Source organism: Muscardinus avellanarius, assembly GCF_963383645.1.
Source record: "Muscardinus avellanarius genome assembly, chromosome: 18".
NCBI classification, from domain to species: domain Eukaryota; kingdom Metazoa; phylum Chordata; class Mammalia; order Rodentia; family Gliridae; genus Muscardinus; species Muscardinus avellanarius.
The window spans coordinates 30,412,731-30,439,981 of record NC_137804.1 but is presented as its reverse complement, the minus strand read 5'-3'; the positions used below and the strand labels follow the sequence as shown (position 1 = coordinate 30,439,981).

The following is a 27,251-nucleotide window of genomic DNA, read 5'->3' as shown; positions in this document are numbered from 1 at the left end:
TTCATTTTGATACTGGGTCTTGCTAAGTTGCCAGGCTAGCCTTAAATTTGTGATTGTCCTACTTTAGATTTCAGAGTCACAGGGGTTACAGGCACATGCCATCATGCCTAGACAAAAGATTTTTCTTTTATAAAAAGTTTATAAGCCGGGCGTGATGGCACATGCTTGCAATCCCAGCATTTGGGAGGCTGAGACAGGAGGACTGTGGTTCAGGGACAGCCTCAGCTACTATTTGGTGAGGCCCTTTGCAACTCAGTGAGACCCTGTTTCAAAATAAAGAATAAAATAGAGGGCTGGGGAGTAGCTCAGAGGTAGAATGCCCCTAGGTTCCATCCTCAGTAATACACACACACACACACACACACACACACACACACACCAAAAAAAAAAAAGTTTTATAGCTGGGCGTGGTGGTACATGCTCATAATCCCAGCAGATTGGAGGATTGGAGGACTGTGGTTCGCGTACAGCCTCCACAAACTCCTTATTGAGTTAGCGAGGCCCTTCGCAACTCAATAAGGCCCTGTTTCAAAAAATAAAGAATAGAGCCAGGCATGGTGGTGCACACTTGTAATGCCAGCACTTGGGAGGCTGAGACAGGAGGAATGCACAAGTTCGAAGCCAGCCTCAGCTACTGAGTAAGGCTCTCAGCAACTTAGTGAGACCCTGTTTCCAAATAAAATATAAAATAGGTCCTGGAGGTAGAAAAGCCCCTGGGTTCTACCCTCAGTACCCCCCCCCACACACACACACAGAATAAAATATAGGGCTGGGGTTGGGGGTGTAGCTTGGAGGTATAATGCCCCTGGGTTCCAATCCCGGTAACACACACACACACACACACACACACACAGTTATAGTATTTCATCTTAAAGCTTTCAAGGAATAAAATCTTTTATTCATCTTTCCTAATGAGTCTTCCCAGAATGGTAATATCTCACTAAAAACAAAATAAAATCTACCAAGTCCTAATGTCCAACAGGCACTACTTCTAGAACTAGTCAGAGCTACATTTACTGATTAGAATATTCTCTGCATGTAGGCCCAGTTGTAAAAGTTTTATACATATTAAGCAACTGCTTCATACACATTAACCAACCAAGTCCTTATAGCAATCCTATGCAGGTACTGTCATCAACTTCATTTTCAGATAAGATAGTTGATATGTCTTATGTCCCAAAGCTAATAAGAATTTAGGCAGTCAGAGCTCAGGCGGTCAGAGCTCCGGCTATAAAACTACCCATGATGTCTCTCATTTCAACTTCCACTAAGATCCATAGAGTCATATACTATGAATGAATGATATGAAAGAATACATAATTCGTGGTTTCTTCATAAGTTTATCATCTAACTAAAAATGTTTCTTAGAGAAAATATTATGAAGATGACAGTGATAACAGTAATTTGTAGAGTGGATTACAAATGGTAGCAGTACATAAGTAACTTTAGAACAGTTAATGTTCAAAAAAATCAAGGTGGGGAAATAAATCTTTCCTAAAGCTATCTGGGCAATTGGACAACGTTTTAATACAACAACATAGTTTTGTGCCCTATATAATTATTTTACTATATCGCTTCCACATAATTTACTTGCTTCTTTCAATCTGCCTCTTTTGCTGGCCACTAAGTTCCTGTCAAGTAAAAGAGATGACTAAGTGTTCTCCATTATGATCTGTAAGAGTAGAGTCTAGTATCCTGTAAGCATATGACACTCTATGAACATTAGATGGTAAAGGTGAAAATAAAAGTACTACATGATTGTCATTAGCACCGTGACACAGCACTAACTCATGGGCTATTTTTAAAATTATAAGTAACACTGCTGGGTGTGGTAGCGCATGCTTGTAATCCCAGCATTTGGGAGGCTGAGACAGTAGGATCGTGGTTCGCTACTACTTAGTGAGGCCCTCTGCAACTCAGTGAGATCCTGTTTCAAAATAAAGAATCAAAAATAGGGGCCGGGCGTGGTGGCGCATGCCTATAATCCCTGCGCTTGGGAGGCAGAGACAGGAGATCGAGCAGGTTGGAAGCCAGCCGCTTCAAAGAGAACCTGTTTCCAAATAAAAAAAAGTATAAAATAGGTCTGGGAGTGTAGCCCAAAGGTAGAAGGGTTTCCAGGAACCCCAGTACCATCAAAAAAAAAAAAAAGGGGGGGGGGCTGAGGGTATAGCTCAGAGGTAGAATGCCCCTGGGTTCCATCCCCAGTATCGAAAAAAAAAAAAAAAAGATACACACACACACATATAATTATAAATAACATGAAAAAATAAATAATTTTAAATAAATAAAATGCAAACAAGATCAGAGATGAAGAAAACGCATTCATGCTTAAGAAGCACTAACCCACATGCACTGACATCATCTGGATTGTCAATGTTGATTTTGATCCTTCCACCATCCCCAACCAGTAAAAGACATCCCTGAAAGGAAATCAGCACCTGCCAAGCTCTGTCACAGACAATGCTATCGTACTAGCATCCTCTACTTTTTCCTATGAAGAATAGCCACAATGATTGGTAAGGGGAATTTCTGCCCCTGGCAAATCTAGCAATAACTAAGGCTAGTATTAAACATATCTAGGCTAGCTAATTCTAATTTATTTTTTGCGAGTCAGGGGATGGAAGCCAGGGCATTTGACCGCTGAGCTATACCCCTTGCCCTATTTTTCTTTCATTCTCCTTCCTTCCTTCCTTCCTTCCTTCCTTCCTTCCTTCCTTCCTTCCTTCCTTCCTTCCTTCCTTCCTTCCTTCCAGTGGAACACAGGGGTTTTTCCACTTCTGGGCTAAACTCCCAGACCTATTTTATACTTTACTTGAAAACAGGGTCTCATTAAGTTGTGAGAGCCTCACTCAGTAACTGAGGCTGGCTTCTGGGATTACAAGCATGAGCCAACATGCCCGGCTCTATTCTTTATTTTGAAACAGGATCTCATTAAGTTACGGAGGGCCTCACTACATAGCTAAGGCTGTCCTAACCGCGATTCTCTGATCTCAGCCTTTCTGAATGCTGGGATTACACGCGTGAGCCACCACACCCAGCTAATTTTGATTTTTAACTGACTAGACTTTCAAACTGTACTGCTTTATTATAAAATAAACCAGCAACCCAAATACTTTTCCACATGCTTAAGGCTTCACTTTTCACTGTCAGTACTGACCATGCCATAGAAGAATTATAATTTTAAGAGTATGTTTACACATAAAAAGGACTGCACACCTGGATAGCCTCCTGAGACCCAACATCTCACTGTCATGAGTGTTCCTGGGAAAGCAGAAATAAACATTACATGTGAAGAGAAATAAAACAAGCAACATTGGAGGGTCATGCATAAACCAAATATGGTTGAATAAAAGAATTATTCAGTCCAAAGGATAAGAGATCATAATACTTGGAACATTTCAATATGGAAAACATAAAGTAAATTTTTGGGTAGAGGGGTAGGGGAAAAGAATGCATTCTCAGAATGGAAAAGAACACACCCACAATCAATTTTTCTCATTCTTTGGTATTAAAAAAAAGGCAATGACAAAATCAAACACAGTACTTAGTAATCAAGTCAAGTAGAACTTACAAAACGTGGCCCTGACTTCTCTGAACAAGCTTAACTTAACCTTCCAGTCTGCTGTTTGCATGATCTTTACAGAAGTCTATTTCATATTTCCCAAACCTTTCAACATAAGTACCTTCTGAAAGGCTCACCATGTCATTTCCTTCCTTACAGACTAAAGTATAGGACTTGTCTTAATCTTTTAACATTTTCTAAAGCTTTGTTCTTTTATTGTTTTAGTAGATGATTTGTAGTTATTCCATTGTGTCTTTACTGTATAAAACATCATAGAAAACTTGTTCATATGCTTTTTGTCTGAAATGGGATTTTATCATTTTAAGAACAGAAGGCTTAGTTTTCTTTTTATAGGTTCAGGGCAGTAACTTTGATTTAATCTGAGTGTCCCACAAACTAGAAGCCACAGAGGAATGTAGTTTTTAGGATCTGGCCTGTGTAATGCTTCCTTGGAACTGTTTTCTTAATAATGAGCTACTTTAAGATCTCTTTTCATTCAGTGCTGGCACTAACTATACCATTGCTTTTGCCTCATTACCTTCTTTTGCCTGAGAAGTTTTTATCTTTGATTGGTGACTGATCTGGTAAACACAGGTGATCCTGAAGTAGACTTACATAATTATACTCAAAGATGTTCTTGATTTGATGTCTATGATCTGTTTTCACATTTTTCCTCCGTTGTCCCTGGTATAACAAGGAATTAAGAACTTGGAAGGATGAAATTCAAAGGCTTTTGGAGGAGATTCACATCTCAGGTACACCAATCAATTCTGTTACCATTACAGAGCACTGAAAAGTTATTTTCTGAACTAAAAATAAAATTCTCAAATGCTCTTTAAAAAGAGGAAAAGACAGGATAGCTACTCTTTTCTGAACCATTTTTTAAGATCTTTGATCTTAATATATCTTTTAGAGTATGTTCAAAACTGTCAGCAGCTACTAATGATTTTTAATGTAAGCACAAAACTGTGTTAACAGCTACTAATGACTTCTTCATTCCATTTTGAATTTGTCAAGCCCTGCCATTAGTGGATTAGCTTCTTCTTGAAGGTATCCTCCACAGATTGGTTGTTGTAGCAAAGATTGTAAGACAAAGTTCAAGGGAGAATACAGTGTTCCACATGATCAAGCCACAGGAAACCCCCTAGGGGAGGCATAGACAAAAGAGATGGCCTTGCATGATTCCTTATAAGAGTCCAGCTTCAGATTTCACAGTAAGGTCCCTTTCCACAAAATCCACAGGAGGAAGAAAGGGTTAGGGAAGTTGAAAGAAAAGTTAGAAAGGAAAACAAAATACCCAAATATCTAGCTTAACATTTTATGAACTAGAAGAGGTTCTGACTTGATACTTTATAATCTGACATTTAAAAACCACAAAGATCAAATTAACAAAGAAAAACAAAAGGATAAGAGCGAGGACTTATTTCACTGCAGTTATAGTACTGAATTTCTCCTTACCTTTTCTAATTCATATCTCATCTTTGTAATTCACTACACAGAAATTTCCTGTTAGATTTTAATGCCACCTTAAAAAGACTGTATAGTAAAATGAATAACATGTTTTGTCAAGCTATATTTATAGTTGTAATCTTTCTCTTTTGAGGATCTGGGGATGGAACCCAGGGGTATTCGACCTCCGAGATACACACCTTGCCCTAATTTTTTTTGTTCTTTATTTTGAAACTGGGCCTCACTAAGTCGCGGAGGGCCTAAGTAGCTGAGGCTGTCTGCAAACTGCAATCCTCTGGTCTCAGCCTTTCGAATGCTGGGATTACAAGCCTGCGCCACCACGCTCAACTAGTTGCAATTTTTCTGTATGATACTTGAAAAAAATGTTAACTATTCAGTTTACAAATTTTTTTTTTTTTTGGTGGTACCGGGGGTGGAACCCAGAGGCCTTCTACCTCCGGGCTATACTCCCAGACCTATTTTTTTTTTTAATATATTTTATTTGGAAACAGGGTCTCACTAAGTTGCTGAAAGCCTCACTAAGTAGCTGAGGCTGGCTTCGAACTTGTGCAATCCTCCTGTCTCAGCCTCCCAAGTGCAGGGATTACAAGCGTGCGCCACCACGCCCAGCATCAGTTTACAAATTCTAAAAGACATCTTATCAAATATTTAAAACTTAGAATTAATACTTTATATCTTAAAAAATGGTTTCCTATACTTATCTAAACAAATATATCTGGCTACGAGAAGAACATATACCTTTTTCTTTTGGCACTACCAGTATCAGAGGTGGCTGAAGAGATCATGCTGTCTCCATCCTCAATGTCATCTCTCCTGGCAAGCTCTTTCTTCTTTGCCTAAAACAGAGCAAATTCCAGGAGTCAGGCTTACTTTGTTGAACACTCCTATAAATATATGAATGTTAAAGAGCTAGACATATCAGATTCATTCAGAAAAATCATATGTAGGATGCACAAAATTAGGTCATTAAACAGTTTCAATACCCCAATTTAGCAAAAGCTTGCATGACAGAAAAGTAGGTAAAAAAAATGGATATAGAGAGTTGAAGAATCAATGTTAGCTAGAGCACTGAGACCACAAAGAGTACTGACTAGTTAAAAAGCATTGAGGGAAGTTGTAGTTTCCTAGCTTCCTATATTGGTGTCATATTTAAGTCAAGTCAACTCAAAGGGCATCTTTAATACCCTTCATTTCTAAGGGGCAGTTTGGCTAAAAATAAAGTTTAATGGGAACAGTGAAAAAAGATCTACTTTTCAACATATAATTTTTTTGTCAATATTGGTGATTGAACTCATAGACATTCTACCTCCGGCTACACCCCAGTCCTACTTTTTTATTCTTTATTGTGAAATAAAGTTGCAAAGGGCCTCACTAAGTAACTCAAGCTGTCTGCGAACTGTGATCCTCCTGTCTCAGTCTCCTGAATGCTGGGATTATAAACATGCGCCACCACACCCAGTTGGAAGTTACATGTTTTATTTTTTTGTGGGTCTGGGTATAGAACCCAGGGGCATTTGACCTCCGAGCTACACCCTAGCTGTATTTTTTATTCTTTAATTTGAAACAGGGTCTCACTAAGTTGCGGAGGGCCTCACTAAGTAGCTGAGGCTGTCCGCAAACAGCGATCGTCCAGTCTCAGCCTCCCAAATGCTGGGATTACAAGCATGCACCACTACACCCAGCTTTGGAAGTTACATATTTTATTTTATTTATCTATTTATTTTGGTGGTACGGTGAGTGGAACCCAGAGGCATTCTACCTCCGGGCTATACTCCCAGCCCTATTTTATATTTTATTTGGAAACAGGGTCTCACTAAATTGCTGAGAGCTTCACAAAGTAGTTGAGGCTAGCTTCAAACTTGTGAAATCCTCCTCTTTCAGCATCCCAAGCGTGGGGATTACAAGCATGCACTACCACACCCGGCTGGAAGTTTCATAGTTTAAAGAACACAATAAAATCGCTAAAATCACTTCAGACACATACGATAAATTAGCAAAACTATGAAATCATACCTGCATGACTTGCTGCAATTTTAGAACTCGCTTATAGATGGCTGAATTGGGAACATTATACCGTTTGGCATTTTCAAACATTAAATTCAGATCACACTCCAAATGATCTAAAGTTTCATATTCTTGATTCTTTAGCTTTGTTCTGTGAAAGACAAACGAATGGCTAGGACTCTCTACTGTGAAAATTACAAAACATTCACTCTTCCTGAAAGTCAAATGCAGAAATCTTCCCAAGCACCACGTGGTGTCTTTACTAGTAATAGTGATTAAAGGACTTGCAAGTGACATACAAGATAAAAAGTTAAGAGGCAAAAGCACCATTGCATTTAGGGCAATATAACTTTTATTTATTTATTTTTTACTTTATTTATTTTTTTTTGCAGTACTGGGGTGGAACCCAGGGGCATTCTTCTTCCACGCTACACCCCCAGCCCTATTTTTTATTTTTTATTTTGAAGCAGGGTCTTACTGAGAGCCTCATGGAAGGCTTCCCTAAGTAGCTGAGGCTGGCCACGAACAGCAATCTTCCCTAGTCTCCCAAAACTGGGATTACAAGTGTTTGCCACCACACTCTGCTGTTTACTTAAAAATCCAAGAGAATAATAGCAAACTATTAAAAATAAGATAATTTAGTAAACTGATCAGATAAAGAGCAAGCATAATGAAAAGGCTGATGAATAACGGGAACCTCAAGAAGAAATAAAAATCAGAGAAATTTTAAACTACCTAAATGAACAATCATGATGAACTACTCATTTCTTAAAATAAGAGGCCATTTCCATTCATGCAGGTTAAAGAAAAGGACAAGTAGTGGCAATGCCATGAAGAAGCATTTAGTGTCTCACAACGGTAAATGAGAAATAGATTTGTCAGAGTCCATTCACTACTATTCCTCCAATATAACCACTTAAACTATGATAGCTTAAAGCTGACTTTTTTTTTTTTTTTTAACTTAAAAGACTTAGAGCCAGGCATGGTGGCGCATGCTTGTAATCCCAGCATTCAGGAGGCTGAGAATGGCAGATTGCGGTTTGCGGACAGCCTCAGCTACTTAGTGAGGCCCCCTGCAACTCAGTGAGACCCGGTTTCAAAATAAAGAATAGAAAATAGGGCAGGGGGTGTAGCTCAGAGGTTGAATGCCCCTGGGTTCCTTCCCCAGACCCACAAAAAAAAAAAAAAAAAAAAAAAAAGACTTAAAGAAGGCTGGGCGTGGTGGTGCACGCTTGTAATCTCAGCACTTGGGAGGCTGAGACAGGAGGATCGCACAGGTTCAAAGCCAGCCTCAGCTACGTAGTGAGTTATTTTAAGTATAAGTATTAAGTATAAAATACGCCTGGGAGTATAGCCCAGAGGTAGAAAAGCCCCTGGGTTCCACCCCCAGTACCACCAAAAAAAAAAAAAGTCCTAAGATTTCATACATGTGAAACACTATCACTATTAATAAGTCTCAGAAAGGCCTTACGTACTCTGTACAAAGTAAAGAGTTACTATTGGCTCTAATATATAAATTTGGGCTGAAAAAACTACTTTCAAATCTTTCAACTGAGGCACCTGTATATTAATCACTGAAACCACAAAAATTATATAAAAGAATGAAAATATGTGAAAACAGCTGTAATGAATACAGATTCCAAACTTCTCTTAGAATGAAATTATCTGTTCTACATGCAACATTTTACTTAAAATTGACCAAAATCAACTAGGTGTGGTGGCGCATGCCTGTAATCTCAGTAGAAGTTTACTGTAATTTTGGAAGGCTGAGACAGGCGGATCATAGGTCCAAGGACAGCCTCAGCAAGTAGTAAGACTCTTAACCTAGCAAGACCCTGTTTGAAAATAAATACAAAACTAGGGCTGAGGGGATAGCTCTGAAGTAGAATGTCGCTAGATTCAATAACTTAGTACCTACCCACAACATACAAGGTTTGAACAAAATCATATTCAGGTTCTGTATAGTAAGTAGGGAAATATAAATATCAGAGAATACCTCTGAAAGAAAGCAAAAAACAAAAACCTGGCACAAATGTACTTCTCAGTACTAGCTTATGTAACTAGCAACAGAGTTTAAAATTATAGCCTCAGACTTATTCCTGCCAATTCAAAGGGTGAAATGCTGGGTATTCTCAACATTCACAAACAACAGAAAATCCAAACTTTTGTAAATAACAACTTATAGTGGATCTTTAGATATTTACTCCTGATTGTTAATCAAGAGTAGTAGGGGAAGGAAAGAGAGAAATGAGAAATAAAACATGGGAAGACAAACCCCAACAGTGTGAAAAGTGGCATGAGGAGCCACACTACCTAGATCCTTCTCGTTTTGAGTATGAGTGGTGGTGAAGCTCTAATCTAGGTGCATCCTAAACAAGCACTCTTCCTCTTAGCTACCTCTCCAGCCTCAGTTTGCCATTTTTTGTGGCTTTTGGGCACACTTAATTATGATCCTTTTGCTAATAAATCTTCCTAAGACTATGCTATACCATACTATAGGTACTAGCCACATGTAGCACTGAAATTGTACTAGACAGATTTCAAATCCTCAAAAGCCACATGTGATTAGTGACTATCACATCAGACAACACAGGTAATAGAATATTTTCATCACTGCAGAAAGATCCATTGGATAGCACTGCCCTAGACTTTACTGCTACTCTACAGAGCATAACAGAATGAAGTACAGGCACAGCAAGGCTCCTGTCAGGCACCATGGGGTCGATATCCATGGAAGAGATTAGATATTCTAACACTAAACCCTCCAAAATATTAGTGTGCTACCAGCTGGGCCTCAACTATTTTCCTCTTTCTTACTCTCCCCTTACTGGTGTGCCACACAACTGCTATAGTAAAATTCTTTTGTGTGTATGGTACTCGGGATTGAACCCAGGGGCACTCTACCTCTGAGCTACACCTCCAGCCCAATTTTTTATTCTTTTTTGCAGTACTGGAAATGGAACCTAGGGGCATTGTACCTCTGAACTACACTCACAGCCCTAAATTTTATTCTTTATTTTGAAATAGGATCTCACTGAGTTGCAAAAGGGCCTCACTAAGTAGCTGAGGCTGTCTGTGAACCGCAATCCTCCTGTCTCAGCCTCCCAAATGCTGGGATTACAAGCATACACCACACACCACCACGTCCAGTTTAGTCTTTTTATTATTTTTATTTTAATTTTTTTGGTGGTACTGGGCTTCTTGGAAACCCTTCTATCTCCAGGTTACACTCCCAGACCTATTTTTATACTTTTTAATTTGAAAACAGGGTCTCTTAAGCCAGTGCGGCTGGCTTGAAACCTGCGTGATCCTCCAGTCTCCATCTCCCAAGCGCGGGGATTACAAGCATGCACCACCACGCCTGGCTTAGTCTTTTCTTTGAAACAGGGTCTCACTGAGTTGCGAAGGGCCTCACTAAGTAGCTGAGGCTGTTTGTGAACCACGATCCTTCAGTCTCAGCCTATCAAATGCCCAATCTATCTACCTACCTATCTATCTATCTATCTATCTTTCTTTCTTTCTTTCTTTCTTTCTTTCTTTCTTTCTTTCTTTCTTTCTTTCTTTCTTTTCCTTTCCCTTCCCTTCCCCTTCCTTCCCCTCCCTCCCTCCCTCCCTTCCTTCCTTCCTTCCTTCCTTCCTTCCTTCCTCCCTCCCTCCCTCCCTCCCTCCCTCCCTTCCTTCCTTTCTTTTCTTTCTTTCTTGTGGTATTGGGGATGGATGGAACCCAGGGGCATTCTAGCTCTGCTCTACACCCCCTGCCCTATTTTTTTATTCTTTATTTTGAAACAAGGTCTCACTGAGTTGCAAAGGACCTAAGTAGCTGAGGCTGTCTGCAAACCCTGATCCTCCTGTCTCAGACTCCCAAGTACTAGGACTAGAAGCATGTGCCACCATGCCTGCCTTGCCAAAGTAAATTTTTTAAAGTGGAACATGTAGAATTACTGACTTAACAATGAAGAAAGTTCACATTAGAAAATTCCATCTATCCAGGCCTGGTGAAGCATGTCTGTAATCTCAATACTTGGGAAGGTGAGACAGAAGTACCCTTGGCAAGTAGTGAGATTCTCATCAATCTAGTGAGACCCTATTTCAAAAATAAAATAAAGCAGGTGTGGGGTGTACACAGTTTGGAGGTAGAATGCCCCACAGTACCACCACAATAAAAAAAAAAAGGACAAAACGAAAATTCCATCTAGATGGCATGGTTGTACACACCTGTAATCCCAGTATTTGGAAGGCCAAGCTGGGAGGATCACAGGTTTGCCCCCTGCCCTCAGCAATTTAGTGAGATCCTATGCATGTTAGTGAGAATCTGATTAAAAAATAAATAAAGCCGGACATGGTGGCGCACGGTTTTAATCCAAGCATTTGGGAGGTTCAGACAGGAAGATCGGGGTTCGCTGTGGACAGCCTCAGCTACTTAGGCCCTTTTGCAACTCAGTGAGATCTTGTTTCAAAATAAAGAATAAAAAATGGGGCTTGGGGTGTAGCTCAGAGGTAGAATGCCCCTGGGTTCCATCACTAGTACTGCCAAAAAAAAGGTAAATAATAAAATAAAAATAAATAAGTAAGCTGGGTATGGTGGCACACAATTGTAATCCCAGCATTTGGGAGGCTGAGACAGGAGGATCGTGGTTCACAGAAAGCCTCAGATACTTAGTGAGACTCTCTGCAACTCAGTGAGATCCTATTTCAAAATGAAGAATAAAAAATAGGCCTGGGGATGTACCTCAGAGGTAGAATGCCCCTTGGTTCCATCCCCAGTACCACAATAAATAAATTAATTAATTAATAAAAAATTAAGTAGGGCTGGGGGTATAGCTCAAAGGTAAAATGCTCCTGGGTTCAATCCCCAGCACCACCACCACCATTACTACCACAACATCAAAAGTCCTTCTAGAACCAGGTATGGTGACTCATCCTGTTATCTTAGCACTTTGGAGACTGATAGGAGAATCACAGATTTGATGCCAGTTACAGGAACTAAGGGACACCCTGTTTCAAAATAAAAAATAAAACAGGACTGGAAGTGTAGCTCAAAGGTAGTATGCCCCTGGGTTTAATCCACAGTACCAAGGGGCAGGGGGGATTATACCTTGGAAGAAGGCTGCAGGTAGAGAACTGAGTTGGTTAAGGACTACCGTTAAAAAAAGAACTAATCAGATTACTTAAGGACAATAAAATATTTAATTACAAGGGAATTTCTCAGCATCTTCAAGGCTGTCACCATCTTTTCCAAGAAAAGAATATGAAAGATAAATTTTTATGCTATTTTTGCTAATGAATGTCAGCCTGAATTCTGCAAAACAAAACAAAACAAACAGGAAATAAGTACTGATTGAGGATCTGAAGAAATTGGAATTTTTGTGTACTGTTGAGAATGTAAAGTGATTCAACCACTCTGGAAAACAACATGGCAGTTCCTCTCAAAAAAGACCTTCAAAGACTGGATTCAATAAAAGCATCATAATGTTTTCTTTTTTTATGTGTGGTACTAGGGATGGAACCTGGGGGTATTCTACCTATAAGCTTCACCCCCAACCCTATTTTTTTATTCTTTATACTAAAACAGGGTCTCATTAAGTTGCAGAAGGCCTCACTGAGTAGCTGAGGCTGTCTTCGATTCAGCCTCCCAATTACTGGGATTAGAAGTGTGCACCACCATGTCTGGCTAAGTATCATAAATCTTCTTTATCAACTTTTAATGAAAACAGAAGTTACAAATGCAAAATCATGAAACATATGTAGTTAGCAATTTTTTTTTTTTTTTGGTGGTACTGGGGATGGAACCCAGGGACATTCTACCTCCAAGCTACACCTCCAGCCCTATTTTTTATTCTTTATTTTGAAACAGGCTTTCACTGAGCTGCAAATGGCCTAAGTGGCTGAGGCTGTCCCTGAACTGCAAATCTCCTGTATCAGCCTCCCAAGTACAGGGATTATAGGCATGCACCACCATATCCGGCAGCTTAGCAAATTTTAATTCCCCAAATCCACCAAGTACAAGTATTTGAATTCCCACTACTAAGATGCTTAGTTACCTGCTCTGAAGAAATTATATAAATACTAGCTTACCTTTACCTTACCTAGTAAAGATACTTTTATCTGCTTCTAGTTGCCACCTAATTATATCACAGAGTCTAACCCACAATGCAGGAATTATAAAATATCATATTTTATAATAGTACTCCATCCCTTTTTTAAGCTTTTTTTAAAATTGGCTGTACTGAGGATTGAACCATGGGGCATTCTACCTTTAAGCTACACCCCCAGCCCTCTTTTTAATTCTTTATTTTGAAACAGGCCTCACTAAGTTACAGAAGGCCTTACTAAGTAGCTGAGGCTGGGCATGAATCTGTTATCCTCCTGTCTCAGCCTCCCAAGTACTCAGATTACAAGTCTGTGCCACCATACTCAGCTAAACTTCCTTTTTAAATTTAAATAAGTAAGAAGTTACAATTGAGCTATGCCTGCCTGCCCTTTCTTTCTTACGGAGGCATTTTATCTCCCCAGATCTATTTTTATTTTGATAGGCTGCTGAGAATCTCCCTAAGTTACTAAGGCTATCTTTAAACCTGCAATCCTCCTCAGTCTCCCAAATACTCGAATTATAGGCATGTGCCACAAAGCATGTCTTATTTATTTTTATGCAGAAAAGCCAAAAAACTTTTATTACTTTACTGAAAACACTACCATAAATATCCTTAAATTTTTATAAGAGCTGAGCGTGGTGGGCGCACGCTTGCAATCCCCGCGCTTGGGAGGCTGAGACAGGAGGATCACACAGGTGTGAAGCCAGCCTCAACTACTTAGTGAGACCCTGTTTCCAAATAAAAAAATATTAAAAAAAAATAGGTCTGGGAGTATAGCCTGGAGGTAAAAAGCCTCTGGGTTCCACACCCAGTACCACACACACAAAAAAAAATTTATGAGAAAAGGTAAAAATGAGCTTGAAATGGAACTTGAAATCTTAAATAGGTAATATAAAGATTCACAGAGAGCCAGGCGTGGTGGCGCACGCTTGTGATCCCAGCATTCAGGAGGCTGAGCTTGGAAGATCGTGGTTCGTGGACAGCCTCAGCTACTCAGTGAGGCTCTCTGCAACTTAGTGAGCCCCTGTTTTAAAATAAAGAATAAAAAATAGGACAGGGAGTATAGCTTGAAGGTCAAATGCCCCTGGGTTCCATCCCCAGACCCGCAAAAAAATTAAAAAAAAAAGATTCACAGAGATTGATGGAATGCAAACTAAAGTACTTTAAACACAGTCATCTTATTATAAATTAAGATTTTCAGTTAACTTCTTGTAAAGTTATTTATTCTTTAGAAAAATCATACAGCATTTTCTTTTTGTGACTGGCTTATTTCATTTAGCATAATGTCTTCAAAGTTCATCTGTGTTGTAGCAACATCAAAATCTCCTTCCTGTTTAAGGGGGAACATTGGAAAGCATGTACATACCTACCACCTTTTGATTATCCATTCATCTGTCAATGCATACTTGATTATTTTCATATTTAATTACTGTGAATGATTCTGCTATAAGCATGGATTTACAAATACTTCTTTGAGACTCTGCTTTCAATTCCTTTGGGTATGTACCCAAGTAGAATTGCTGAATCATACAATAATTCTGTTTAATTTTTAGAGGAACTGCCATGTTGGTTTTCCACAGTGGTTGAATCATTTTACATTCTCAACAGTATGCAAAGTTTCCAATTTCTTCAGATCCTTAATCAGTGCTTATTTCCTTTTTTTGTTTGTTTTTGCGGTACTGGGAATGCAACCCAGGGGCATTCTACCTCAGCCCTATTTTTATTATTATTATTATTATTATTTATTTAGAAACAGGGCCTAAGTAGCTGAGGACTGTCCTTGAACCACAATCCTCCTGTCGTGGCCTCCCAAATGCTGGGATTACAAGTGTTTGCCACCAGGCCCAGCTCGTGCTGTTTGTCTTTTGTGGTATTGGGGGTGGAACCCAGGGGCTTTTCTACATCTGAACTATACTCCCAGACCTATTTTTATATTTTATATGAAAACAGGGTCTCAACTAAGCTGCTGAGAGCCTACATAGCTGAGGCTGGCTTTGAACCTGTGTGATCCTCCTGTCAGCCTCCCAAGTACTGGCATTACAAGCATGCACCACCACACCCAGCTCACAGATCTATTTTATACTTTATTTGGAAACGGGGTCTCACTAAGTTGCTGAGAGCCTCACTAAGTAGCTGAGGCTGGCTTTGAACCTGTGCCATCCTCCTGTCTCAGCCTTCAAAGTGTGGGAATTACAAGCATGCGTCACCACGCCTGGCTCCTGTTGTTTTTTAAATACAAACCACCTTAATAGTGTGAAGTGGTATCACTGCAGTTTAACATTTACCTCCCTATTAGGGGAATAATAATATTAATTATTAATAGTATAATTTTTAATAATAATGAGTGGTATCGAGCATTTTTTCATGTGCTTATTAGCTATTTGTATATTTTTCTTGTAGAAATGTCCATTTTCTGAATCAAAATGTTTGTGTCTTTGTTGAGATTTCCTACTATTTATTTATTTTTGGTGGTACTGGGAATTGAACCAAGGGATATTCTACCTCTGAGCTGTACCTCTAGCTCTTTTTATTTATTTTTTTTATTTTTAAACAATCTCACTAGGCTGCTGAGCATCTCCCCAAGTTGTTGAGTGTCCCCAAACTTGCAATCCTTCTGTGTCAGCTTCCTAAGTACTGGGTTTACCAGTGTATGCCACATGCCTGGCTTGAGATTTCCTACTATTCTCAATAATATCATAGCGGTTTTATGTATTATGTCTGAATTCCCAATGATCTTTAAGCATTTTCTCTAACTTGAGTGTACAAGCTGAAGATCAGATCAGCCTGGGCAGCATAGCAAGACCCCATCCCCAAAATTCTATTTTTTTCTTGTGGTACTAGGGATGGAACCCAGGGGCATTCTACCTCTAGTTACACCCCAGCCCTATTTTTATTCTTTATTTTGAAACCGGGGCTTACTGAGTTGCAAAGGGCCTCACTAAGTAGTTGAGGCTGTCCATGAACCGTGATCCTCCTGTCTTATCCTCCCAAATGCTAGGATTACAAGCATGCACCACTATTTGTTTTTTAAATGGAAAAGGGAAACTAAAATAAATCATGTATTAATTTCAAATGTGGTTTCAACTAACAAATCCTCCAATAACTGACTAATCTTCTGGAAGTTTAACTAGATACAAAACTTAAAAACAACTAACATAACTAAATACCAATGAAAGTTGTGAGCAGAAAGATTTTTGTGCTTTGCTCAGTTGTAAGATAAATGAATGGTTAAATTAGAGATAAATAGCACTTTTAGGGAAAAATATATATATGCAGGCTCAACAACAAGAAAATGAATTTACATTGAGTAATGTAGAAGTAATCTTACCTGATCTGTTGTAATGATATGGGCATTTTAATTTGCTGGTAATAATCAGGGTATTTTTTCTTTGAAGGCAAATGGAAAAAGGGTTCAGCGATGAGCTGCCCTTGGTTATTCCGACAGCTTCTGACTGTGTCATAAAGCTGATAAAAGGGATTTGAAACATCCATAAAGGAAGTGATGCTTTCTGCTTCTGACTCTCCTTCTTCATAACGTGCAGCTGGGAAAAACAAAAAAGGGTGTTAATAGAGGGGGAAAAAGTAATAAAGATAAAAGCACCGTATCTTTTTTTTTTTTTTTTTTTTTTTTTGCAATATTTGGTATTGAACCCAGGGGCATTCAACAACCGAGCCACACCCCTGCCCTATTTTTTATTCTTTATTTTGAAACAGGGTCTCACTAAGTTGCAGAAGGCCCAATTAGCTGAGGCTGTCTATGAACTGTGATCCTCTGTTCTCAGCCTCCCAAATGCTGGGATTACAAGCATGTACCACCACGCCCAGCTTCCCAGCCTTATTTTTTATTCTTTGTTCTGACACAGTGTTTCACTAAGTTGTTGAAGGCATCACTAAATAGCTGAGGCTGACCATGAACCTGTGATTCTTCTGTCTTAGCCGTGCAACTACTGGGATTTTAAGTGTGCACCACCATGCCATGATTGAAAGTAACTTTATTTTTTTTTAATTTATATTTCTATAAGATGATGTTATTTATTCTTTTTTTATTACTTTTTTATTAATTTATTTTTTAAATTGGTGCATTGTAGTCATATATCAATCACATTGGAGTACAAGACTTGAGAGGATATACAAGCACACATCATCCAACTAGCCCTCCTCCAGCCCCCATCCCATTCCCTCCCCCTCCCTCCATCCCACCTTCTTTGGTGATTTGCTTTGATACATTTGTTTATGTACCTCCTGCGTTTTAAAGAGGCTCCGCCCTACAGTATTACATACCCTCTGATTGGTCACATTAGTTACTTCACTATAGGGCCCTTTCTATAGCTCAACCTCTTCCTGTTGCCCCTTTCCTCCTAGTTATTGCTGATTAAGAGAAGCGTCTGATTTATATTTTCTGCGATATTTCTCTGTGCATGCTGTGTTGCAAGTACCGATCCCACTCTTGATGGTCCCAGTAGTGGCCTGGCTACTCAGTGGACTGATCCAGACCTCGCTGGCTCAAGCAGCGGCCTTGCCTCATGGGAGGCCCCAGTTCTGGTCTCGCTGGCCCCTGCACCGGTCTAACCCCTAAGCTGGCTTTGGTCCCAGCCTTGGAGGCCGCAGGAGTGAACTTGCCTCACGCCAGGCTCCGATGCTGGCCATTGGCCCCTGCACCGGGCCTAACCCCTTGGCAGGATTCCAATCCCAGCCTCGGAGGCCCCAGCACCGGCCTAGCCTCACGGCAGGCTCCAATGCCGGCCTCGTTGGCCACAGCACCGGCCTAACCCCTCGGCAGGTTCGTTCCCGGCCTAGGAGGCCCCAGCACTGGCCATGTCTCACGGCAGGCTCCGATGCTGGCCTCACCACACGGCAGGCTCTGATGCCGGCCTCGCTGGCTCCAGCACCGGTCTAGCCCTTCGGCAGGTTGTTATCCTGGAATCGGAGGCCCCAATACCGGCCTTGCCTCAAGGCAGGCTCCAATCCCAGCCTCGGAGACCTCAGCACTGGCCTTGCCTCACGGCAGGCTCCAATGCCGGCCTCGCTGGCCCCAGCATCGGCCTCACCCCTCGGCAGGCTCCAATCCTGGCCTCGGAGGCCCAAGTACCGGCCTTGCCTCATGGCAGGCTCCGGTGCCGGCCTCGCTGGCCCCAGCAATGGCCTAACCGCTCAGCAGGCTCCAATCCTGGCCTCGGAGCCCCAGCACCGGCCATACCTCACGGCAGGCTCCGATGCCGGCCTCGCTGGCCCCAGCACCGGCCTAACCCCTTGGCAGGCTCTTATCCTGGCCTCGGGGGCCCCAGTACCGGCCTTGCCTTATGGCAGGCTCCGTGCCGGCCTCGCTGGCCCCAGCACCGGCAATGCCTCATGGCAGGCTACGATGCCGGCCTCACTGGCTCCAGCACCGGCCTAACACCTCAGCAGGCTCTTATCCTGGCCTCGGAGGCCCCAGTACCGGCCTTGCCTCAAGGCAGGCTCCGATGCCGGCCTCACTGGCCCTAGCACCGGCCTAACCCCTCGGCAGGCTCTTATCCTGGCCTCGGAGGCCCCAGCACCGGCCTTGCCTCACAGCAGGCTCCGATGCCAGCCACGCTGGCTCCAGCACCGGCCTAACCCCTCGGCAGGCTCTTATCCTGGCCTCGGAGGCCCCAGCACCGGCCTTGCCTCACAGCAGGCTCCGATGCCAGCCACGCTGGCTCCAGCACCGGCCTAACCCCTCGGCAGGCTCTTATCCCGGCCTCGGGGGCCCCAGTCCCGGCCTTGCCTCTCGGCAGGCTCTGATGCCGGCCTCACTGGCCCCAGCACCGGCCTAACCCTCGGCAGGCTCTTATCCCGGCCTCGGAAGCCCCAGTACCGGCCTTGCCTCATGGCAGGCTCCGATGCCGGCCTCACTGGCCCCAGCACCGGCCTAACCCCTCGGCAGGCTCTTATCCTGACCTCGGGGGCCCCAGTACCAGCCTTGCCTCATGGCAGGCTCTGATGCCGGCCTCGCTGGCCCCAGCACCGGCCTAACCCCTCAGCAGGCTCCGGTCCCGTCCTCGGAGGCCCCAGCACCTGCCTTGCCTCACGGCAGGCTCCGATGCCGGCCTCGCTGACCCCAGCACCGGCCTAACCCCTCGGCAGGCTCTTATCCTGGCCTCGGAGGCCCCAGTACCGGCCTTGCCTCATGGCAGGCTCCGATGCCGGCCTCGCTGGCCCCAGCACCAGCCTAACCCCTCAGCAGGTTCCGGACCCGACCTCGGAGGCCCCAGCACAAGCCTTGTCTCATGGCAGGCTCCAATTCCGGCCTCGCTGGCCCCAGCATCGGTCTAACCCCTCGGCAGGTTCCAATCCCGGCCACGGAGGCCTCAGTAGTGGCCTTGCCTCACAGCAAGCTCTGATGTCGGCCACTGGCCCCGGCGCCTGCCTAACCCCTCAGCAGGTTCTGATCACTGTCTCTGTGGTTATTATTTCAAAGGTTCCAGGTGTAATGTATCAGATCTCTGCCTCCCCTGAGTACTGGCCACTGGCATTGCCACTGCCTCCACCGTTTCAAATCCTTCCCAGGCTCTTTTTCCACTCTGAATGTTGTCCAATGTTCCTAAGCATGCGTGATGGTAGCATTCGACATTTGGTGTAATTTCTCCAAAAAAATAAAGTTGGTAGGATCCGGTTTCTGCTTCTCCTGAATACAAGTCTCCACCACCATCGCAGAGAACTCTTTCAACACCGCATTTCTCTTTGGTCTCCGCTAAACTTTCTCCTTACAGGTGATGTCTGAGATTCTTAACAATATAGAGAAATAGCAGTCCTCTTTCACGGCGAATTTTTCCATAAGTTACAGTGCATTTAGGTAAGTTTTGTCTGCATCTCCAGTGTCCTGGCATCCATAACGGCTTTCTTACCTCCTCTCCGATATTTTTCTTTATCTTTTTCTGTTCTGGGCCCGGTACTCGCAGTTCGGCCCGGGGCACAGAGTCCCGCGACCCGGGCCCCAGCTGGCGTGCCCCGCGCGCGACCCCTGCCCAGAACCCAGTGTCTTACTGGGCCCGGTTTCTCTAGGGGTCTGGCTTGCTACGCGCAGTTCGGCCCGGAGCCCAGAGTCCCGCGACCCGGGCCCCGGCAGGTGTGCGCCGCGCGCGACCCCTGCCCAGAACCCAGTGTCTTACTGGGTCCGGTTTCTCCAGGGGTCTGCGTGCTACTTGCAGTTCGGCCCGGGGCCCAGAGTCCCGCGACCCGGGCCCCATCTGGCGTGTGCTGCGCGCGACCCCCGCCCAGAACCCAGCGTCTTACTGGGCCCGGTTTCTCCAGGGGTCTGGCATGCTACCTGAAAGTAACTTTAAAAGAATAATATCTAACCATCATTAAAAGATGAGGGAACCTGGGCATGGTGGCACACGCTTGTAATTAGTACTTGGGAGAATGAGATAGGAGGATCACAGTTCGAGGCCAACCTCAGCTACTTAGTGAGGCCCTCTGCAACCTAGTTTCAAATAAAGAATAAAAATAAAGAATATAAAAAAGGACTGTTTCAAAATAAACAATAAAAAATAGGACTGGGTGTATAGCTCAGAGATAGAATGCCCCTGGGTTCCATTTCCAGTACCGCAAAAAAAAAAAAAAAAAAAAAAAAAAGAGAGAGAGAGAGAGAAACACACTTCAATGGACGTGATGTAGTACACAAATTTATCAATGCAAATCTCAATGTTGTGCAAGAAAAGGGAGAGAGAGCAACTGATGCCAGGGAAAAGGTCACCAAGTGCTATGTGCATGCATGTCTCTATTACTCTGAACATCATGATGTATGACAATGTACCAATAATAAATAAATAGAAAAAGATGCTAAATCAGGTATGGTGGTGCACGCATGTAATCCCAGTACTTGGAAAGCTGAGATAAGAGGATCACAGCTTCAGCAACTTAGACCCTGTTTCAAAATAATAAAATGGGTTTGGGAGGTGTAGCTCGAAGACAGAATGCTCCTGGGTTCAATCTCCAGTACCACATACACACAAAAAAAGTGATGTTAAAATATGCTTAGTGTAATTACTTTTTTTTTTTTTTTTTTTGCGGTACTGGGGATGGAACCCAGGGCATTGTACCTCCAAGCTATACCCCCAGCCCTATTTTTTTTTTTAGTCTTTTTAAATTTTTACTTATTTTTATATTTATTTATTGATTTATTTGGTACTAGAGATGGAGCCCAAGGGCCTTCTTCTTCTGGGGTACACTACCAGATTTATTTTATATTTTATTTGGAAACAGGGTCTCACTAAGTTGCTGAGAGACTCACTAAGTAGCTGAGGCTGACTTCGAACCTGTGCGATCCTCCTGTTTCAGCCTCCCAAGTACTGGAATTACAAACATTCACCACCAAGCCCGGGTTTTTTTTTTTTTTGAAACAGGTTTCACTGAGTTGCAAAGGGCTTCACTAAGTAGCTGAGGCTGTTCGCAAGCCACAATCCTCTGGTCTCTGCCTCCCAAATGCTGGAATTACAGCGGTGCGCCACCATGGCCAGCGTGTGTAATTGCTTTTTTTTTTTTTTTTGGTGGTACTCCCAGACCTATTTTATACTTTATTTGGAAACAGGGTCTCACTAAGTAGCTGAGGTTGGCTTTGAACCTGTGTGATCCTCCTGTCTCAGCCTCTCAAGTGCAGGGATTACAAGCGTGCGCCACCACACCCGGCATTTGTAATTGCTTTTTGAGAAAGGTTACATAAAAATACATCATTAAATAGTAATCACATTGGTTTTAAAAGGTTATAAAATAGTTTCTCAGCTGGGCGTGGTGGTGCACGCTTGTAATCCCTGTGCTTGAGAGATGTAGATAGGAGGATCGTGCAGGTTCAAAGCCAGCCTTGCTGGCTTAAGAGACCCTGTTTCCAAATAAAATATAAAACAGGTCTGGGAGTGTATCCCAGAGGTAGAAAGGTCCCATCCCCAGTACCACCAAAAAAAAAAAAGTTTCTCTTTTAAAATGTACTTTCTAGCTGGGCATGGTGGTGTAACGCTTGTAATCCCAGCATTTTGGAGTCTGAGACAGGAGGATTACGGTTCGCGGACAGCCTCAGCTACTTAGTGAGGCCCTCCGCAACTTAGTGAGACCTTGTTTCAAACTTAAGAATAAAAAAATAGGGCAGGGATGTGGCTCGGAGGTCAAATGCCCCTGGGTTCCATCCCCAGACCCACACACACACAAAAAAAGTACTTTCTAAACCGGGCATGGTGCGCACGCTTGTAGTCCCAACATTTGGGAGGCTGAGACCAAAGGACCATGGTTTGTGGACAGCCTCAGCTATTTAGCAAGGCCCTTTGCAACTCAGTGAGACCCTGTTTCAAAATTAAAAGGACTAAAATAATAGGGCTGGGGGTGTAGCTCCAAGGTAAAATGCCCCTGGTTTCTATCCCCAGTACTGGAAAAAAAAAAAAAAAAGTACTTTCTTTAGAGATTCCTTGCTATGTTTGGGCAAAATTCTTCAGAGATCTCAGAACTGGGTCAACAGCATAAAGTTCAGTGGGGCTATAGTTTGGGTTTGGAATGTTCTCTCAAAGCTCATGTGCTTTTTCCCCAGAGTGGAGATAGTAAGAGTGAGTGAAAAATCTTAAGAGGTGGGGCCTAGTGGGATGTGTTTGTCATTGGAGCCATGCCTTTGAAAGCTTAGTAGGATCTTGCCTCTTCCTTGCTTGCCATGAAGTGAATGGTATTGATCTACTACATGCGCCCATTATAATGTGCTGCCTCGCCATAGGTCTAAGAATAAGTCGGCCTGATTGTGGACTGAAAACTCCAAAACTCAGAGCCAAAATAAAGTCTTTTCATAAGTTGATTATCTCAGTAATTTGCTAAGCTGGTTAACACATTTAGAATAATATAAATTTACATAAGCCAGACATGGTTTACTCTTAATTCTTTGGGACTGATGTATAATATCAAACTCCAGACCAGACTAAAGTCACTGCAATTTCAGTTTTCCGTAGCCAGAAAGATCCACTTAGAAAGCATTTAACCAGCTACAATATAATGCGTACCAGCTAAAGTAGCATCTTCTTCACTTTCTGAGCCATACTGAAGTGCCATGGTAATTGCTGATAAACGACCCCCTTGGACTGTTCTTTTATTACTACAAAGAAAAACAGCAATAATTTGGTTACTTTACATGAAATAGAAACTGTTAACAAAAACACTAATACTAAAGAAAAATAATTTCTATTACCACCCTTCTTAGTTTATCTTTTATTTTCTTAATATTCCTCATTAGTGTTAGTGAAGAAAAACTTTTTTCTCTCTCAAAAAAGGGGCAGTGGTGATAGAAAACCTGAAGTAGCAACTTGTAATTAACTTTTTACTTAAATGTAGCACTAGTCTGTAAATTTATGAAAAATAAAGATTCATAGTCATTCGTTGTTCTCTTCTAAGATGCTTATATGTTACATTGACACAAACTTTATTATAAATATAAAATATTAATTGTAAATAAGTATTTAACCTCACAGTTTATTTGTGACTAACATTAAACACTATCTGATAACCAATGTTTATGCATTTTCTGAGAGGTGAGGTAAGACCTATCAAAATATCTCAATTTCTTTTTTATTCTTATTTTTTGTGGTACGGGGGATGGAACCCAGGGCCTTTTCTACCACCAGGCTGTATTTCCAGACCTTTTTTATACTTTATTTGGAAACAGGGTCTCACTAAGTTGCTGAGAGCTTCGAACCTGTGCGATCCTCCTGTCTCAGCCTCCCAAGTGCTAGGATTGCAAGCATGCACCACCACGCCTGACACTACCTCAATCTTTTAAATGAAGTACTTGATAACAAATTCTCATAACTCAAAAATATTACTTCATGATAGCCATCAGGCAAATACTTGATGCCTATTGTCATAAGCATGGGTCAGCTCTTGTTTTCTCACCGATAATACTTGTTAGTGGAATTCCTCTCTTCAAGGCTGCCTTTACTGTGTGAAGGACCTGTCAGCCTGGGTACAGCCAAATTTGATGGAGTCCTATTTAGAGATAAGATAAAAAAGCTCAGAAACTTGATAGGTGAAATAAAAATTCTGGCTAACCAAAAAAGAGAAAGCCATTTTCTCCTTTTCTAATAAACATGTAAAAAAATTTCTGAGACTCTACTATGCAGCTAACTCTGCTCCAGGACTAGGGACTCTGCAGAAGAAGAGAACATAGCTCTTCCTCAAGAGTTTATGGTCACTGCAGAACCAGAGGAAATGGTACTGAAACAAATGTGAGGGCAAGAAGAGAGCTTTGAAAGTAATCACTCAACCTTTCCCTTTCAGGTAAGAGGAAATGAAATCCCAGAACAAAGATTTAATTCAAAATTACAGTTCCAGCACAGAGAAAGCCAGAATAAAACTTCAGATCCACTGGTTAAATATGCTCATTGAAAAAATAAATATATATTCTATTGTATATTGTATGCAAATATGTTATTTATATATATTTGTAAAAGCAATAAAAGTTTAGTGATACGACGAAGTTTTAAAAAGTGTGTCTTTTTAAATAAAACCCTCCGGATGCAATCAAGTGGGTAGATAAGAATCAGAACATTATAACTCTAAATAGAACCATGAAATGAAATACACATTATTTTCCCCTGTATTTACTGAATTCACTAGTTACAAAATTCAGCAAATAAAAAGGCAAAAGATTTAAGACACTTTTTAATCTACCTCATTCGAAGACTTGACTTAGCCATTTCATGATGTTCAATTTCTGCCTTTTTCATATAAAATATTTTTTTAATTGAATTTGCATCCTGTCAAGAGAAAGTTACTTGGCTTAGAAAAGGAATAGAATAAAAAAAAAACAGTTAAAAATTCCCTCACTCATGTACTGGGTACCTTTTCTGGAACTCTCCATTTGGAGCACACTTTTATTCAATAGACACAAAGCTGTATCCCCCCCCCCCCGCCCACCCCGCCCCGGAACCCAGGAGCATTCTACCTCTGAGCTACACCTCTAGCCCTACTTTTTATTCTTCATTCTGAAACAGGGTCTCACTGAATTGAAAAGGGCCTCACTAAGTAGCTGAGGCCGTCAGCAAACTGCCATCCTCCTGTCTCAGCTTCCCAAATGCTAGGATTACAAGTGTGTGCCACCATGCCTGGCTTCCCTAACTTTTTTATACATTCTAAAACACCTTTTTAAAGCTGTCACTAACTAAATACAAGTTAAAAGGCTCCAATTCTTTCACAGCCAGGTAAAATAGAGATGACAATCTAATGGTAAAACAAAACAAATTCTACTTGCGTATACTGACGTAAAAGTGATACACAAATGTACTTGGAAGATTTTAAAGACTATGCACATAAATTTAAGATGAATATACTTGCTTAAATTAATAGCACACTAACACATTAAAACCAAAGTTTCAGCCGGGCGTGGTGGTTCACACTTGTAATCCCCAGCATTTGGGAGGCTGAGACCGGAGGATCAAGGTTCGCGGACAGCCTCAGCTACTTAGTGAGGCCCTCTGCAACTCAGTGAGACCCTGTTTCAAAATAAGAATAAAATATAGGGCAGGGGGTGTAGCTCGGAGGTCGAATGCCCCTGGGCTCATCCTCAGACCCGCAAAACAAACAAACAAACAAACAAACAAACAAACAACCCCAAAGTTTCTTTTCTCTTTACAGTTAGAAAATTAGATCAAAGAGTAAGATCTTTAACTGTATCAACAATTAGTAATATACTATTAAAAATGTCTAGCCAGGTGTGGCGGCACACGCTTATAATCCCAGTATTTGGGAGGCTGGACAGGAGGATCGCAGGTTCAAAGCTACCCACTATCAGCAACTTAGTGAAACTCTGTTTTCAAATAAAATATAAAAATAGGTCTGGAGGTGTAGCTCAGAGGTAGAAGACCATTGGGTTCCATTCCCTGTACCACAAAACAAAAAAGTCTAAGAATACAACATCTTCATAATTCATTCCTGATTTTTATCTTAAATTCCTTAAAAATTAAGTAAACTTTATCTACCAACAGAAATTTTAAATATTTGGGTATCTGAAAATCTATATTTTACTACGAAAACATTTTCTGAACACCCTTTCCTAAATTCCTAACAAAATTTGATTAAAGAAATTTCTACCCAGGGGAGGTGGCATACTTGTAATCCTAGCGCTTAAGATGCTGACAGGAGGATCACACAGGTTCAAAGCCAGCCTCAGCTACTTATTGAGGCTCTCAGCAACTTAGTGAGATCCTGTTTCCAAATAAGTATAAAACAGGTCTGGGAATATAGCCTGGAGGTAGAAAAGCCCCTGGGGGTTCCACTCCCAGTACCACCCAAAAAAAAAAAAAAACCTATAAGTAACTTATTCATTATAGTACTATTAAACTAGAAATTTCTAAGAGGGAACTACAAAATAATAAAACAGCTATTTCACATTTTACAAAGTGTGCTTATTATAAATTTTGTTTGTTTATTTATTTATTTATTTATTTATTTATTTATTTATTTATTTATTTTTGCGGTACTGGGGATGGGACCCAGGGGCATTCTTCCTCCAAGCTACACCCCCAACCCCATTTTTCATTCTTTGTTTTGTTTTGAAACAGGGTCTCAGTGAGTTGCAAAGGGCCTCAGTAAGTAGCTGAGACTGTCCTTAAACCGCAATCCTCCTTTCTCAACCTCCCAAATGCTGGGATTACAAGTGTGCACCACCACGCCCGGCCTTATGCTTAACATTTTAAACACAGTAACATTCAACAAGAAAAGAATGACAATTCAACAAGGAAAGAAGCTTTGCAATATATAGTTGCTGAGATAATATTCCATGTAAAGAAATAAATTCACTCTTACCTTCACAAACACAAAAATTAATTAAAATTGGATAAAAAATTTAAACGTAAGAGCTAAACTATAAAATTCTTGGAAGAAAATACATGTACAAATCTTTATGACCTTGAATTGAGTGACTGTTTCTTTTATCTAACACCTAAAACACAATCAAGGAAAAAAAAGAAACTGAACTTCACCGATATTAAAAAATTTTGTGTGTCAAAGGAAACTAGCATAAAAGAGAAAAGAGAACAGGGGAAAAAATTAAAAATCATATATCTGATAAGATTGTGATAGTCAGAATATACAAAGAACTTTTACAATTCAAAAATAGAAAGAAAAATAACCCAATTTTT

The 27,251-nt window shown here is 41.4% G+C and overlaps 1 protein-coding gene across 1 annotated transcript in view; it reads right to left on the bottom strand.

Moving 5' to 3' along the window:
- PBRM1 (polybromo 1) overlaps positions 1-27,251 on the bottom strand; it is a gene marked incomplete at both ends in the record, with an annotated part of 166,621 nt that overhangs the window by 104,016 nt on the left and 35,354 nt on the right. Inside the window, 7 exons of the mRNA XM_080715199.1 lie at positions 3,217-3,261; positions 5,771-5,868; positions 7,046-7,187; positions 16,457-16,670; positions 23,121-23,212; positions 24,007-24,099; positions 24,784-24,869. Of these exons, the coding sequence (XP_080571325.1) occupies positions 3,217-3,261; positions 5,771-5,868; positions 7,046-7,187; positions 16,457-16,670; positions 23,121-23,212; positions 24,007-24,099; positions 24,784-24,869 (770 nt within the window). The remainder of the gene's footprint in view (positions 1-3,216; positions 3,262-5,770; positions 5,869-7,045; positions 7,188-16,456; positions 16,671-23,120; positions 23,213-24,006; positions 24,100-24,783; positions 24,870-27,251) is intronic.